This window comes from Trachemys scripta, chromosome 7 (genome assembly GCF_013100865.1).
Source record: "Trachemys scripta elegans isolate TJP31775 chromosome 7, CAS_Tse_1.0, whole genome shotgun sequence".
Classification (NCBI taxonomy): domain Eukaryota; kingdom Metazoa; phylum Chordata; order Testudines; family Emydidae; genus Trachemys; species Trachemys scripta.
In genome coordinates this window covers 56,427,940-56,441,713 of record NC_048304.1, presented here as the reverse complement: position 1 = coordinate 56,441,713, position 13,774 = coordinate 56,427,940, and the positions used below count along the sequence as shown (strand labels likewise).

The window sequence follows — 13,774 nt, the reverse complement described above, 5'->3', positions numbered from 1 at the left end:
TTCAGACAAACGCATTTTTCTCCATTGGCTTCATAGCATAAACAGAATGCTGACGATGAGTAATGCTAAAGAACTTGGTTTTAATTTTGAAAAAACAAACCCAAACCTATGCAGGAGAGACTGCTTAGCTCCCTGTCTCTGAGGTTTCATGGCTGGAAAACAGAGCCACATGGAAACGAGAAGGGTCTGAAAAAATGCCAGTTCTAATCTTTCCAAGGGAAGTCCTTTTTAACTCTGTGATTACCAAACAGATTCAGTTGTAACTCACCGGTAAGGCAGAGATTGAGCTCTCTAGTACACGGGGGAGTTCTGAGAATCACCAGCCTTTGTTTTTATTTATGCCTAGCAAAGACAACATCTTCTTTTAACTGTGAAACTCAGCCTTAATTATGGAGCTGAGAAGGAGGCCTCCATCTGTAAGGTCAGATGGAATTTTAGGCTGGGAACCTGGTCCTAAGGGAACTGGGTGCCAGACACCCTGTGGTTCTGTTGAAATCCCAGCCGTAGTGGTCTACTGCCATCTACCAGGGAGAATCTAAACTGCTTAGCTGTCTGTGTGACCTAGACCTCCAACTTACATGCCTAGGACCTGTGTTTCTGGAGCTGGAAGACACGGGTTAGAGGCCCATTGTGCCTATAGAGCCCTGAGTGGGCGGTGTCGGTGCTGCTGGGGTTTGCGGAGCTGTGGCTGTAGTACATGTGTGTGTGAATGTTGGGTGTACGCCCGTATGGGAGGGTGCTTGTCTGTCTGCCAGGGAAGGGCTGGGGGTGGGTGCCCAGGGGGAGAGGGTTGTGCAGCGGATGAGCGGAGTGCCTGAAAGTGTTACAGCGGAATTCGATCAAAGTGGGAAGTGACCTGAGTTCAGATCTTTGTAGGGGTCTGGCGGGCCCTGTCCCAGCTTCCTCCCTCCCTGGCTCCCCCACCCCCCCAAGTCTGGGAGAGAGCTCGGGGGCATGGTCCTGCCTCCAGCTGGAGCCCGTCATATGGCCTGGCCTGAGGGACAGCCCCGTGCCTCCAAGCTGTTTCCATGCCAGGAGCCCTACGGTGGCTGGGATCTGCAGGTAAATATCTGCCACACTCAGCTCCCGCTGGGCTGAGGGGAGAGCGGTGCCTCCCTGGGATGGCTGGCAGGCAGAGAGGGAACTGTTAGCTGAGTAAGCAATTGACCAAGGCCCCCAGCCACCTCGCCAGCTCCTGCATTCCTGGCCCATCTCCCAGGGTGGTGCTGCTGCGTTCCCTGGCCAAGCTCGGAGCAGCTCACACATCACTTCTGTCTGACGGTGAGGGAAGAGGCCTGAGCCTGCAGCCCTCTGGGACCTAGGGTGACCAGATGTCCCGATTTTATAGGGACAGTCCCAATTTTTGGGTCTTTATCTTATATAGACTCCTATTACTCCCTACCCCCTGTCCCGATTTTTCACATTTGCTTTCTGGTCACCCTCTGGGACCCCCTGCCCCAATCCAGCCTTAGCCCTGCAGCTCTGAGAGGCAGCTCTGGTGGGTCAGGAGTACTGGACAGCCTCTGGGAGTCCTGCTGTGACAGGCACTTTGCTAAGCCACTCCAACTCCATTTGCAGAAAGGAGGGCCTGGGGGAGTAGCCGGGGCCATTTGCAGAAAGGAGGGCCTGGGAGAGTAGCCGGGGCTCTCTACACTATAGCCTTGTTTCAGGCCATCTGCAGGCAGAGCTGTGCAAATCAGTGGCAACGAACTGCCCTTTGCCCAGCCGGATTTGGCAAGCCTATGCTTTGAGCCTCCCTGCTGGGTGGCAGGGCCCTGGGAGTGAGCACGGAAGAGGCAGTGGAGAGGGCAAAGGCACACTCTGAGCCGGACAGAGCCAGGAGCCAACCCCCCCCCCAGGCCAGGATCCTGACGGGTCTCCCAGCCTGTTTGGTACCTGGTTGGGAGACCTGCAGGGCCGGCTCAGGTGATGCAGGAATTGCTGCTGTTTCCTGAGTCAGTACAGAACCAGTGTCCAAACGTGGTACTAGGGGCACTTTCAGCTGGGACCTAAAACCCAGCCGCTTGTCCATTGTGGACATGAACCCGCCCCTCCCCCCACCCTTTTTCTGGAGAAATTGGGATCTCGGCTTTGGTAGCTGTGTTCCGTCAACCACCTGCATGGTCACTTGGCCATGGTGGCTTTCTCCATTTTCCATCCTCAATGGCTGTGCAGTGGTGCTGTGTGCTGCTGAACAGCTCTCAGGCTCTGGCCCAGAGGTGGCTGCAGCAGCTCCAGCATGCAGTTTCTGGTGGGTTTGTTGCTGGGTGCTTTGGGAGTCCAGCCTGAAGGACGCTATAGAAATCTGTCATGACCATTTAGCACAGGAGCCAGATGGGGAGCAGCAACCTGGGGTGGGAGGGAGGTGGATCCGCTGGGCCCCGGGGGGCCTGTGAGCAGCCTGAGCAGCGCCACTTCCCCTTGAGACTGGGAGGAGATGTTTTGCCCCGTTCTGTCAGCAGATGAGGGGAGGGGGCTTTGGGGCAGGTTCCCAGGGCTCTGGGCTGCCAGGAGCCTGGCTGCAGGGGGTTCTGTCCCTTTGCAGCAGGCAGGGGAGGACAGCAGTGCATGTTCAGGGAATTCCTACCCCTCCCTTCCTCTCCCACCCCTGCTCTGCTGGAGCCCTCCCCATCACCCTGTCTGGAGGCCTGTCCAAGCACTGAGCTTCCTGAAAATGGATGAAGCTCCCTGAGGTAACGCTTCTGCCCATACCCCCCACTTCCCCCACAGACCTGCTCTTTCCACCCTGAGCAGCCAGTCTAACCCCATCCCACCCAGACAGATGGGTTCCTGCTCTGTCCCCCACACCTTCTCTCCCCTCCCCACCTCTCCTGCTTTGCCTGGATTAATGAGCCAAGGGTCATAAGTCAGGGTTGTCCAGAGCTGTACTCCCAGCCCTTCCACCAACTCCCTGGGTGACCTTGAGCAAGTCATGTCCGTGCTCTGTGACTCAGTTTCTCCATCTGTGCAATGGGGATAATAGCACTCTCCTACTGCCAGGGGTGTCGGGAGGGTGAATAATGTCTGTATAATGCTTTGATCATACAAGGGCTGTGTAAGTATGGAATGTTAGAGGTGTGACTGTCTCTCCCTGCATCCCTTGCTGGTAAGACACATGAATGGCTCCCCTGCAGCCATCTCTGGGCTGGAACGTGTTTCCCTGGGGATGCCAGTCCTTCATCACTCCCTTCTGCACACAACCCTTTACCAAGCTGCCTGCTGCCAACAACCCACTGCTGCTGCCAACAACCCACTGCTGCAGCCAACATCCACAACTGCCAGCACTAGGGGATGGGGGGATAACCTGTTTGAGGGGTGTGTGCAGAGGGCAGGAAAGGGCAGAGTTAAGGTTAACATGGATGGGCTGTGGTGTCCAGTAGTTGTGGGAATGGTGGGGGATGCAGGAGGAGAGGGTATGTGCTGTTAGGTGGGTTAACTTTCCATTTCCGTGTGTGTGTGTGTGTGTGTGTACACATACACATAGCAACCTGAACAGCTTCCCAACAAGATTTGTGTCAATGTAAGCAGTGGTTATTCATCTGAAGCCTTCTCTGGGGTGGAGCATGAGAGCTGTTTCACAGTGCACAGTGACAGTTTTAGGACAGGACGTGAAGAATGCTACCACGTCCAGCTGAACAATCCAGGGAGAACAGAAGCAGCAAGATGTAACCACCCAGGTGGCCTTTGGCCAGGTGTGTGGGATTAATGCCCCAACTCGCCTGGATGCCGCGTAGGCTCTTTACTGTGGGCACTGCCTCCTCCAACAGGACAGTGCCTCCTTGGCATGGGGGCACAACTGATTCCAAGGGAAGAGACCTCGTACAGCCCAGCCTTCCTGCAACTCTGGAAGTCTCTCCTCCTTGCACTGGCCTGGCCAGCTCTCCTCCGTCCCTAGGGCCTGCTGTGAGGTCTCAGTGCTGGCGACTGGCTTGGGGCGATCTGTCTGATGAGAGATGGCAGAGGAGCTGGGGTCCCTGGCTCAGTTCCTGGAGGGGACAGGGCAGCACAGGAGCCCAGGGCCTGTCCAGGTTGGCTTGGATTTGGCTCAGAGGACCCAGGGCCTTCTCTGCTCCATGTGTTGTTTTGCCTGCCAAGGCACTGGGCTGAAAGGATTGTTAACAGGTTCTGCAGGACCCGCTGGCCTGGCCTCTGCGTCTGCTGCTGCGTCTGGCTGGTTTGTCGTGGCAGAACTAGGGGCAGGCTGGTTCCTTTCCCACCCGGGGGCAATTGGCCCTTTCTGCCCTGGAGCCAACGGATTCCTGTGCTCGAAGGGCAGCCCTGTAGAGGAGCAGAGTGGCTGCTCTGTTGCAGAGGGGAATGGGGTCGCCGGGCGGCTGTACTGTAGTGCAGGGGACAAGGTCGTGTGGTGGCTGCGCCGTAGCGGAGGGGAACAGGGTCTTGTGGTGGCTGTACTGTAGCACAGGGGACAGGGTCATGTGGTGGCTGTGCTGTAAGTGGAGGGGACAGGGTCACTGGGCAGCTGCGCTGTAGCGGGAGGGATGGAGTTACGTGGTGGCTGTGCTGTGGCAGAGGGGAACGGGGTCGAATGGTGGCTATGCTGTTGCGGAGGGGACGGGGTCGTGTGGCGGCTGTGTTGTGGTGGAGGGGAACGGAGTCATGTGGTGGCTACGCTGTTGTGGAGGGGAACGGGGTTGCCAGGCAGCTGTGCTGTAGCGCAGGGGACGCGGTCACTGGATAGCTGCACTGTAGCAGGAAGGACGGAATCGTGTGGTGGCTGCGCCATAGTGGAGGGGAACAGGGTCATGTGGTGGCTGTACTGTGGCGGAGGGGAACGGGGTCGTGTGGTGGCTGCACTGTTGCAGAGAGGACGGAGTCATGTGGTGGCTGTGCTGTAGTGGGAGGGACGGGGTCGTGTGGTGGCTGTGCTGTTGTGGAGGGGACGGGATCGTGTGGTGGTTGTGCTGTAGCGGGAGGGATGGAGTTGTGTAGTGGCTGCTCTGTTGCGAAGAGGAACGGGGTTGCCGGGTAGCTGTGCTGTGGTGGAGGGGAACAGTGTCATATGGTAGCTGCGCTGTTGCAGAAGGGAACGGGGTTGCCGGGCAGTTGTGCTGTGGCGGAGAGGAACAGGGTTGCCGGGCGGCTGCGCTGTAGCGGAGGGGTCGGGGTCGCTGGGCGGCTGCGCTGTAGCGGAGGGGTCGGAGTCGCTGGGCGGCTGCGCTGTAGCGGAGGGGTCGGAGTCGCTGGGCGGCTGCGCTGTAGCGGAGGGGTCGGAGTCGCTGGGCGGCTGCGCTGTAGCGGAGGGGTCGGGGTCGCTGGGCGGCTGCGCTGTAGCGGAGGGGTCGGAGTCGCCGGGCGGCTGCGCTGTAGCGGAGGGGTTGGGGTTGCCGGGCGGCTGCGCTGTAGCGGAGGGGTCGGGGTTGCCGGGCGGCTGCGCTGTAGCGGAGGGGTCGGGGTTGCCGGGCGGCTGCGCTGTAGCGGAGGGGTTGGGGTTGCCGGGCGGCTGCACTGTAGCAGAGGGGTTGGGGTCGCTGGGTGGCTGCGCTGTTGCGGAGGGGATTGGGGTAGTGTGGTAGCTATGCTGTAGCGGAGGGGTCAGGGTCGCGGTTGCCGGGCAGCTGCGCTGTAGCGGAGGGGACAGGGTCACCAGGTGTCTGCGCCGTTGTTGTGGGATGGGGTTTCTGATGCTTTGCCATGGCAGAATTTGGCAGCGTGGGAGGCTGTCTCAGCACCAGCTCATTCTGTGTGATGACATGCAGTCAGTTTTTACCTTGGGCAGCTCATGGGTCCCAGTGGCTGCCCTGCGCGCACAGCCTCTCCTGTGCATCTGCCCCACACTCAGAGGGGGTGGGGAGGAGGCACGGGGGCCAGGAAATCCCTGGGAGTCAGCATTAGCTGTTTAGGAGGACCTGGAGAAACCATCACCTTTGCCAATGGAAACTCAGCAGCCACATGAGAGAGCAGCCTGAGCCAACCCTGCGAGTCTGACGAGCTTCACGCACAGCAGCAGGTATCTGAACCCTGCCATGCATGGCTCTCCTAGAGGCAGCACTGGCAGGGCTGGCTTTCTCTACTGGCTGCCACATGGAGACCTGGGACCCGCGCAGCTACTGCTCCACTGCACACACAGACTGTCTGTCTGGAGCAGTTGGGAGGGGCCTCAGTAGGTCAAATGGGAAGAGGTGTGGGCTCCCTTCCTTCCTTCCTCGCCCCACTGCTTCTGCAGATCTTCCCGGGCCATGTGTGTGCCCTGCCACGTGAAGACAGGACCCACGGGAAAGCAGCTCGCCCGTGGAGGGGTGTGTGCATGCCCGTCTGCTCCAGCATTTGAGAGCTGTATAGATTCCCCCACTTGACAGCCGTCCCTCTGCCCACCTGGGACCATGTTGAGGGTGAGAGCGCAGCATTTGGGGGCCCATTTGAGGAGGTCAGGTGGTTCCAAGTTCCCCTGGAGGGTCTGTAACAATGCCCAGGAATTGGGGCTGTGGCCATTGCTGTTCACAGGCATTCCTGGGGCTGGGGCCGGCTGAGAAGTGGCAGCTGTGCTCGTCATCTGTCTGATTTCAGGGAGGCCACTCGTCCTCTCCTCGCGATGGCAGTGTGGGGGCTGGGACTGGACTTGCTGCCCACGAGGTTCCTTCCGGTTTTATGTTCAGGGGGTTTCCCAGCTCTGCACGTTGACCTGGCCGTTCTGGTCCCTTGCCGACAGCGACTGCTGATTGGCTGATTGGCCAAAGCTATAAATCCTGCCCCGGGTTTGGCCTGGCCCCTTGGCTTGTGTTCCATCCTGGCACTTCCCCACAGCTCCCTCTGATCGCGTCTGGCTCTCTGAGCGATTTTTCTGCCTGTTATCCTGGCCTTTCTTTTCTCTGCGATGCAGAGCTTGACTCAGGACTTGCCCTTGGCCCTGGCCTCTTGCTCCGGTTTCCATCAAGGGGCAATAGACCCACTGGTTGCAAAAAGCCATGTGTGACTCCTCCCTGCCTGCACAGAGAGGCTGTATCTGTAAATCCTCTTAGGGTATGTCAACACTACAAAATTAGGTCGAATTTATAGAAGCCGGTTTTATAGAAATCGGTTTTATACAGTCGATTGTGTGTGTCCCCACATAAAATGCTCTAAGTACATTACGTCGGTGGACCGCGTCCACAGTACCGAGGCTAGCGTCGACTTCCGGAGCGTTGCACTGTGGGTAGCTATCCCACAGTTCCCGAAGTCTCCGCTGCCCACTGGAATTCTAGGTTGAGATCCCAATGCCTGATGATGCAAAAACAGTGTCACGGGGGGTTCTAGGTACGTCGTCAGGCCCCTCCCCCTCCATCAGAGCAACGGCAGACCATCGATTCGCGCCTTTTTACCTGGGCTACCTGTGCAGACAACATACCACGGCAAGCATGGAGCCCAGCTCACCGTCACCATATGTCATCTGGGTGCCGGCAGACGTGGTACTGCATTGCTACACAGCAGCAGCTAATTGCCTTTTGGCAGTAGATGGTGTATTATGACTGGTATCCATCATCGTCGTATTCCTCAGTGAGTTCGGTCAGAGGCACCTGGGCAGACATATTTTCTCTCCTGGAGACTCAGTCCTGCCGGCAGTCCTATTGAACCGTCTTGACGATGATGGCTAGCAATCGTAATACAGCATCTTCTGCCAAGCACCCAGAAGATGCCGATGGCTATCAGTTATGCTGCACCGTCTGCTGCCATCCTAAGATGTAAAAGATAGATGGACCAGATTTGTTCTGTATTCATTTGCTTCCCCCTCCCTCCGTGAAATCAACGGCCTGCTAAACCCAGGGTTTTGAGTTCAATCTTTCGGGGGGGGGGGGGCATTCTGTGTGACAGTTGTTTGTGTTTCTCCCTGATGCACAGCCACCTTTGTTGATTTTAATTCCCTATAAGCCATGTCATCACTCACCCCTCCCTCCCTCCGTCAGACAATAGTTTCGCGCTTTTTTTCAGCCCAGACGCCATAGCACTGGGATCATGGAGCCCACTCAGATCACCGCAGCAATTATGAGCACTATGAACACCACGCGCATTGTCCTGGAGTATATGCAGAGCCAGAACATGCCAAAGCAAAACCAGGTGAGGAGGCGATTGCAGCGCGGCGACGAGAGTGATGAGGAAATTGACATGGACATAGACCTCTCACAAAGTACAGGCCCCAGCAATGTGCAAATCATGGTGTTACTGGGGGAGGTTCATGGCATGGAATACCAATTCTGGGCCCGGGAAACAAGCACAGACTGGTGGGACCGCATTGTGTTGCAGGTGTGGGACGATTCCCAGTGGCTGCGAAACTTTTGCATGCGTAAGCGCACTTTCATGGAACTTTGTGACTTGCTTTCCCCTGCCCTGAAGCGCCAGAATACCAGGATGAGAGAAGCCCTCACAGTTGAGACGCGAGTGGCGATAGCCCTGTGGAAGCTTGCAACGCCAGACAGCTACCGGTCAGTCGGGAATCAATTTGGAGTGGGCAAATCTACTGTGGGGGCTGCTGTGATCCAAGTAGCCAACGCAATCAAAGACCTGCTGATATCAAGGGTAGTGACTCTGGGAAATGTGCAGGTCATAGTGGATGGCTTTGCTGCAATGGGATTCCCAAACTGTGGTGGGGCGATAGACAGAACCCATATCCCTATCTTGTCACTGGAGCACCAAGCCACCGAGTACATAAACCGCAAGGGGTACTTTTCAATGCTGCTGCAGGCCCTGGTGGATCACAAGGGACTTTTCACTAACATCAACGTGGGATGGCCGGGAAAGGTACATGAGGCTCGCGTCTTCAGGAACTCTGGTCTGTTTCAAAAGCTGGAGGAAGGGACTTTCTTCCCGGACCAGAAAATAACCATTGGGGATGTTGAAATGCCTATAGTTATCCTTGGGGACCCAGCCTACCCCTTAATGCCATGGCTCATGAAGCTGTACACAGGCAGCCTGGACAGTAGTCAGGAGTTGTTCAACTATAGGCTGAGCAAGTGCCGAATGGTGGTAGAATGTGCATTTGGATGTTTAAAAGCGCGCTGGCGCAGTTTACTGACTCGGATAGACCTCAGCGAAACCAATATTCCAATTGTTATTGCTGCTTGCTGTGCGCTTCACAATATCTGTGAGAGTAAGGGGGAGACATTTATGGCAGGGTGGGAGGTTGAGGCAAATCGCCTGGCCACTGATTACGCACAGCCAGACACCAGGGCGGTTAGAAGAGTACAGCAGGGCGCGGTGCGCATCAGAGAAGTTTTGAAAACCAATTTTGTGACTGGCCAGGCTACGGTGTGAAACTTCTGTTTGTTTCTCCTTGATGAACCCTCTGCGCCCCCCCCCCCCCCCCGACCCGGTTCACTCTACTTCCCTGTAAACCAACCACCCCACCCTCCCCTCCCCGCTTCGAGCACCGCTTGCAGAGGCAATAAAGTCATTGTTACTTCACATTCATGCATTCTTTATTAATTCATCACACAACTACGGGGATAACTGCCAAGGTACCCTGGGAGGGGTGGGGGAGGAGGGAAAGAAAAGGACACACTGCAGTTTAAAACTTTAACACTTATTGAAGGCCAGCCTTCTGATGCTTGGGCAATCATCTGGGGTGGAGTGGCTAGGTGGTCAGAGGCCCCCCCCCACCGCGTTCTTGGGCGTCTGGATGAGGAGGCTATGGAACTTGGGGAGGAGGGCTGTTGGTTACACAGGGGCTGTAGCGGCAGTCTCTGCTCCTGCTGCCTTTCCTGCAGCTCAACCATACGCTGGAGCATATCAGTTTGATGCTCCAGCAGCCGGAGCATCGACTCTTGCCTTCTGTCAGCAAGCTGACGCCACCTATCCTCTTCAGTCTGCGATTCAGTCCGCCACCTCTCTTATAGTTCATATTGTGCTTTTTGCACTCTGACATTGACTGCCTCCACGCATTCTGCTGTGCTGTCAGCGTGGGAGGACATCTGGAGCTCTGAAAACATATCATCCCGAGTCTGCCGTTTTCTCCTTCTAATCTTCACTAGCCTCTGCGAAGGAGAAACATTTGCAGCTGGTGGAGGAGAAGGGAGAGGTGGCTTAAAAAAAGACACATTTTAGAGAACAATGGGTACACTCTTTCACGTTAAATTTTGCTGTTCACATTACACAGCACATGTGCTTTCGTTACAAGGTCGCATTTTCCCTCTTATATTGAGGGCCTGCCAGTTTGGTGTGACAGATCACTCACGGAGTGCCAGGCAACAGAATTCAGCTTGCAGGCAGCCATGGTAAGCCACAGTCTTTTGGCTTTTTTAACCTTCATAACATGTGGGAATGGTTTCAAACAGCAGCGCCCTCATTTCCCATACCAAGCACCTGTTGGGTTGGCCATTTAAAATGGGTTTGCAATGTAAAAGGAGGGGCTGCGGTTTGCGGGTTAACATGCAGCACAAACCCAACTACCCCCACACACACACCCAATTCTCTGGGATGATCACTTCACACCTCCCCCCCCACCACGTGGCTAACAATGGGGAACATTTCTGTTCAGCCGAGCAGGAACGGGCACCTCTGAATGTCCCCTTAATAAAATCACCCCATTTCAACCAAGTGACCGTGAATGATATCACTCTCCTGAGGATAACAAAGAGAGATAAGGAATGGATGTTGTCTGCATGCCTGCAAACACCGGGACCATACGCTGCCATGCTTTGTTATGCAATGATTCCAGACTACATGCTACTGGCCTGTCATGGTAAAGTGTCCTACCATGGCAGACGGGATAAGGCAGCCCTCTCCAGAAACCTTTTGCAAAGGCTTTGGGAGTACGTGAAGGAGAGCTTTCTGGAGATGTCCCTGGAGGATTTCCGCTCCATCCCCATACGTGTTAACAGACTTTTCCAGTAGCTGTTCTGACCACGATTGCCAGGGCAAATTAATCATTAATCATTAAACACGCTTGCTTTTAAACCATGTGTAATATTTACAAAGGTACATTCACCAGAGGTCCCTTGTGTGCCCTTAGGGTCTGGGAGCACACCTTGGGTGAGTTCAGGGGTTCCTGGTTCCAGGTCCAAGGTGATAAACATATCCTGGCTGTTGGGAAAACCGGTTTCTCCGCTTCCTTGCTGTGAACTATCTTCATTGTCTTCATCATCATCTTCCTCGTACCCCGAACCCGCTTCCCTGTTGTGTGATTCTCCATCGATGGAGTCAAAGCACATGGTTGGGGTAGTGGTGGCTGCATCCCCTAGCATGGCATGCAGCTCCACGTAGAAGCGGCATGTTTGCGGCTCTGCCCCGGACCTTCCGTTTCTCTCTCTGGCTTTGTGGTAGGCTTGCCTTAGCTCCTTAATTTTCATGTGGCACTGCTGTGCATCCCTGTTATGGCCACTGTCCTTCATGGCCTTTGAGACTTTTTCTAATACTTTGCCATTTCGTTTACTGCTACGGAGTTCAGCTAGCACTGATTCGTCTCCCCATATGGCGAGCAGATCTCGTACCTCCCGTTCGGTCCATGCTGGAGCTCTTTTGCGATCCTGGGACTCCATCATGGTTACCTGTGCTGATGAGCTCTGCGTGGTCACCTATGCTCTCCACGCTGGGCAAACAGGAAATGAAATTCAAAAGTTCGCGGGGCTTTTCCTGTCTACCTGGTCAGTGCATCTGAGTTGAGAGCGCTGTCCAAAGCGGTCACAATGAAGCACTGTGGGATAGCTCCCTGAGGCCAATAACGTCGAATTCCGTCCACACTACCCCAAATCCGACCCGCAAAGGCCGATTTCAGTGCTAATCCCCTCGTCGGAGGTGGAGTAAAGAAACTGGTTTAAAGGGCCCTTTAAGTTGAAAAAAAGGGCTTTGTCGTGTGGACGTGTCCAGGCTTAATTCGATTTAACACTGCTAAATTCAACCTAAACTCGTAGTGTAGACCAGGCCTTAGTGAGAGTTGCCTCTCTCCACAAGCATGTGGGGATGGGCCACAAGATGGACTCATTTGCCCAGGCGTGAACCATGGGCCATTTCCAAGTAGCGAGCAGCCAGCTGTGGAAGGGGCTGTATGCATGCACACAGCTAGGAACCCTGGGGAGAGGTCCCATCAGGCCTCTGGCTTTATCTTCAGCCCACCTTCCTGGCTCTTCAGGGCTCCTTGGGGAGCGTGCTGTGAAACGGGGATCCCCGCACGTTTGCCCGTGCTGCTCCTCACTGATGCGTGGCTTTAGTGAGCAGACAGGAGCGTTGCCATCTCTCTGGTTTTGTTTGATGGGGAGGAAGGAGTTACGCCCCCTTTCCCGAACTGCATGGGCACAGTTAATGGGCAGCCATTCTCCACCTGCTCTTGGGAGATGGGGACTAAACTGCTGCAGGAAACCCATCCTGGTCCCTGGCCCGGGGGTTGTTTGGCTGGAGCCGTTCAAATGGGTATTGCCCCATGAGCCGCTTCTTGGCACAGGACTGTGGACTCAGCTGGGCAAATCTGATTGGATAAAAGGAGAGCTGATCTGAAAGTCAGCCCAAGACTCAAACTGCCCTGCAGCTTCTCCCGGGACACGGACTGAGCCTGTCCAGAGGATGGACGCAGGTTCATTTGTAACTCTCTCAGGGGCTTCTAAGCTTCCAGGGTCCTGCTGGAAGCAGAGTGGTCAACCCCTGCCAGCGGGCAGCGTCCTGCCTGTGGCATCTCCCCAGGGAGCCTGACAGCTCAGCTTAGCGGGTCCAAGAGCTTCTGATTGTTTGGAGCAGCATCCAGATGCCACGTGAGCTGAACCGCAGAGCTCCCTTGAGTTGTGCTTGATGCTGTCTGTAGTGATCCTGGGGAAACTGGAGAGGGGTCAGGCTGGGGGCAGGGGGACTCTGCCCCCAACCCCAGAGTAGCTAAAAGAGTTTTGCTAAAATGATTCACAGTGAAATCATTAGCAGCACTGACATGTCACTGGTAAGCTTCTGTGTGGGCATCCCGTTGAGCCAGCTGAGGTCAGGCCCGAGTTCTGAGCTGTGTCAGCCTGGCTGCAGACGCAGGCAGATGGCACTGTATGGATTCACGTTGGGCTGGTTTTCTCTGCAGCCAGCAGGGCTGGGAAACTTATTTCAACAAAGGCTTAAAATCTGCAGAAGCTGGTGGGCTCAGCAAGTCTGGTGCCCGACAAGTATTGACCCCTTATCTAATGTGCCTTGTTCCCTTCTCCCCAGGAGTTATAACCAGTCCTGTGGGCTGGATGGCCCCATTTCGTGCTGCACTCTGGATCACATTCCTCTGGTCAGGTAAGAGCAAAAATGCCCCCAAATGGCACAGCAATCCAGTGCCTGCTGAACCGGTCCAGTGCACATGTGTGGGCGGTTCCTGGAACTGTGGGTGGGGGGCAGGTTGTTCCTGGAACTGCCAGGAGCTGTGCTCCTGTGGCTTGCAGCGTCTTGCTGACAACTTTCCCTCTTGCCTGAGGTGGCGGATCTCAGCTGCCTCGTGTGGCTCGTTAGCGATGAGCTCCCAGCCCTGTCTGCCCCTGGCAGCACGCTGCGAATGGAAAGAGAGTGAGACCGGGAGCCAGTGGGTGGGAGGGGTGACATTGCCCGGGCGCTGCTGCCATCCCATGCTACTGCTGGGGGCCCGGAGGACAACCCATAGGGGTGTAGCTCTGCTGGCGCCCAGGCCCACCCCTGAGCAGGTGCTGGGGACAGAGCATAGCCGGGCAGGGAGCCGGTCTTGCAGATGGAGGGAAGGGACTGGGCTGAACTGACCTGGCTGGCAGAGCCTGCACTGAAGGTGTCCTGCTGCTTATGTGGCTCGGGAGCTAGGACTGGCACTCAAGCTCGGAGCTGCTTCCCAGTGGGTGCTCATGGGTGCTGCTGAGCTGGTGCCCCTGGG

At 55.9% G+C, this 13,774-nt stretch overlaps 1 protein-coding gene across 2 annotated transcripts in view; it reads left to right on the top strand.

Annotated features, from left to right (window-relative positions):
- LOC117880224 (transmembrane protein 150A-like) overlaps window positions 1-13,774 on the top strand; it is a 40,189-nt gene that overhangs the window by 8,861 nt on the left and 17,554 nt on the right. For both annotated transcript variants that reach the window (XM_034776181.1, XM_034776180.1), the window contains exon 3: window positions 13,102-13,173. In XM_034776181.1, coding sequence (XP_034632072.1) covers window positions 13,102-13,173 — 72 coding nt within the window. The remainder of the gene's footprint in view (window positions 1-13,101; window positions 13,174-13,774) is intronic.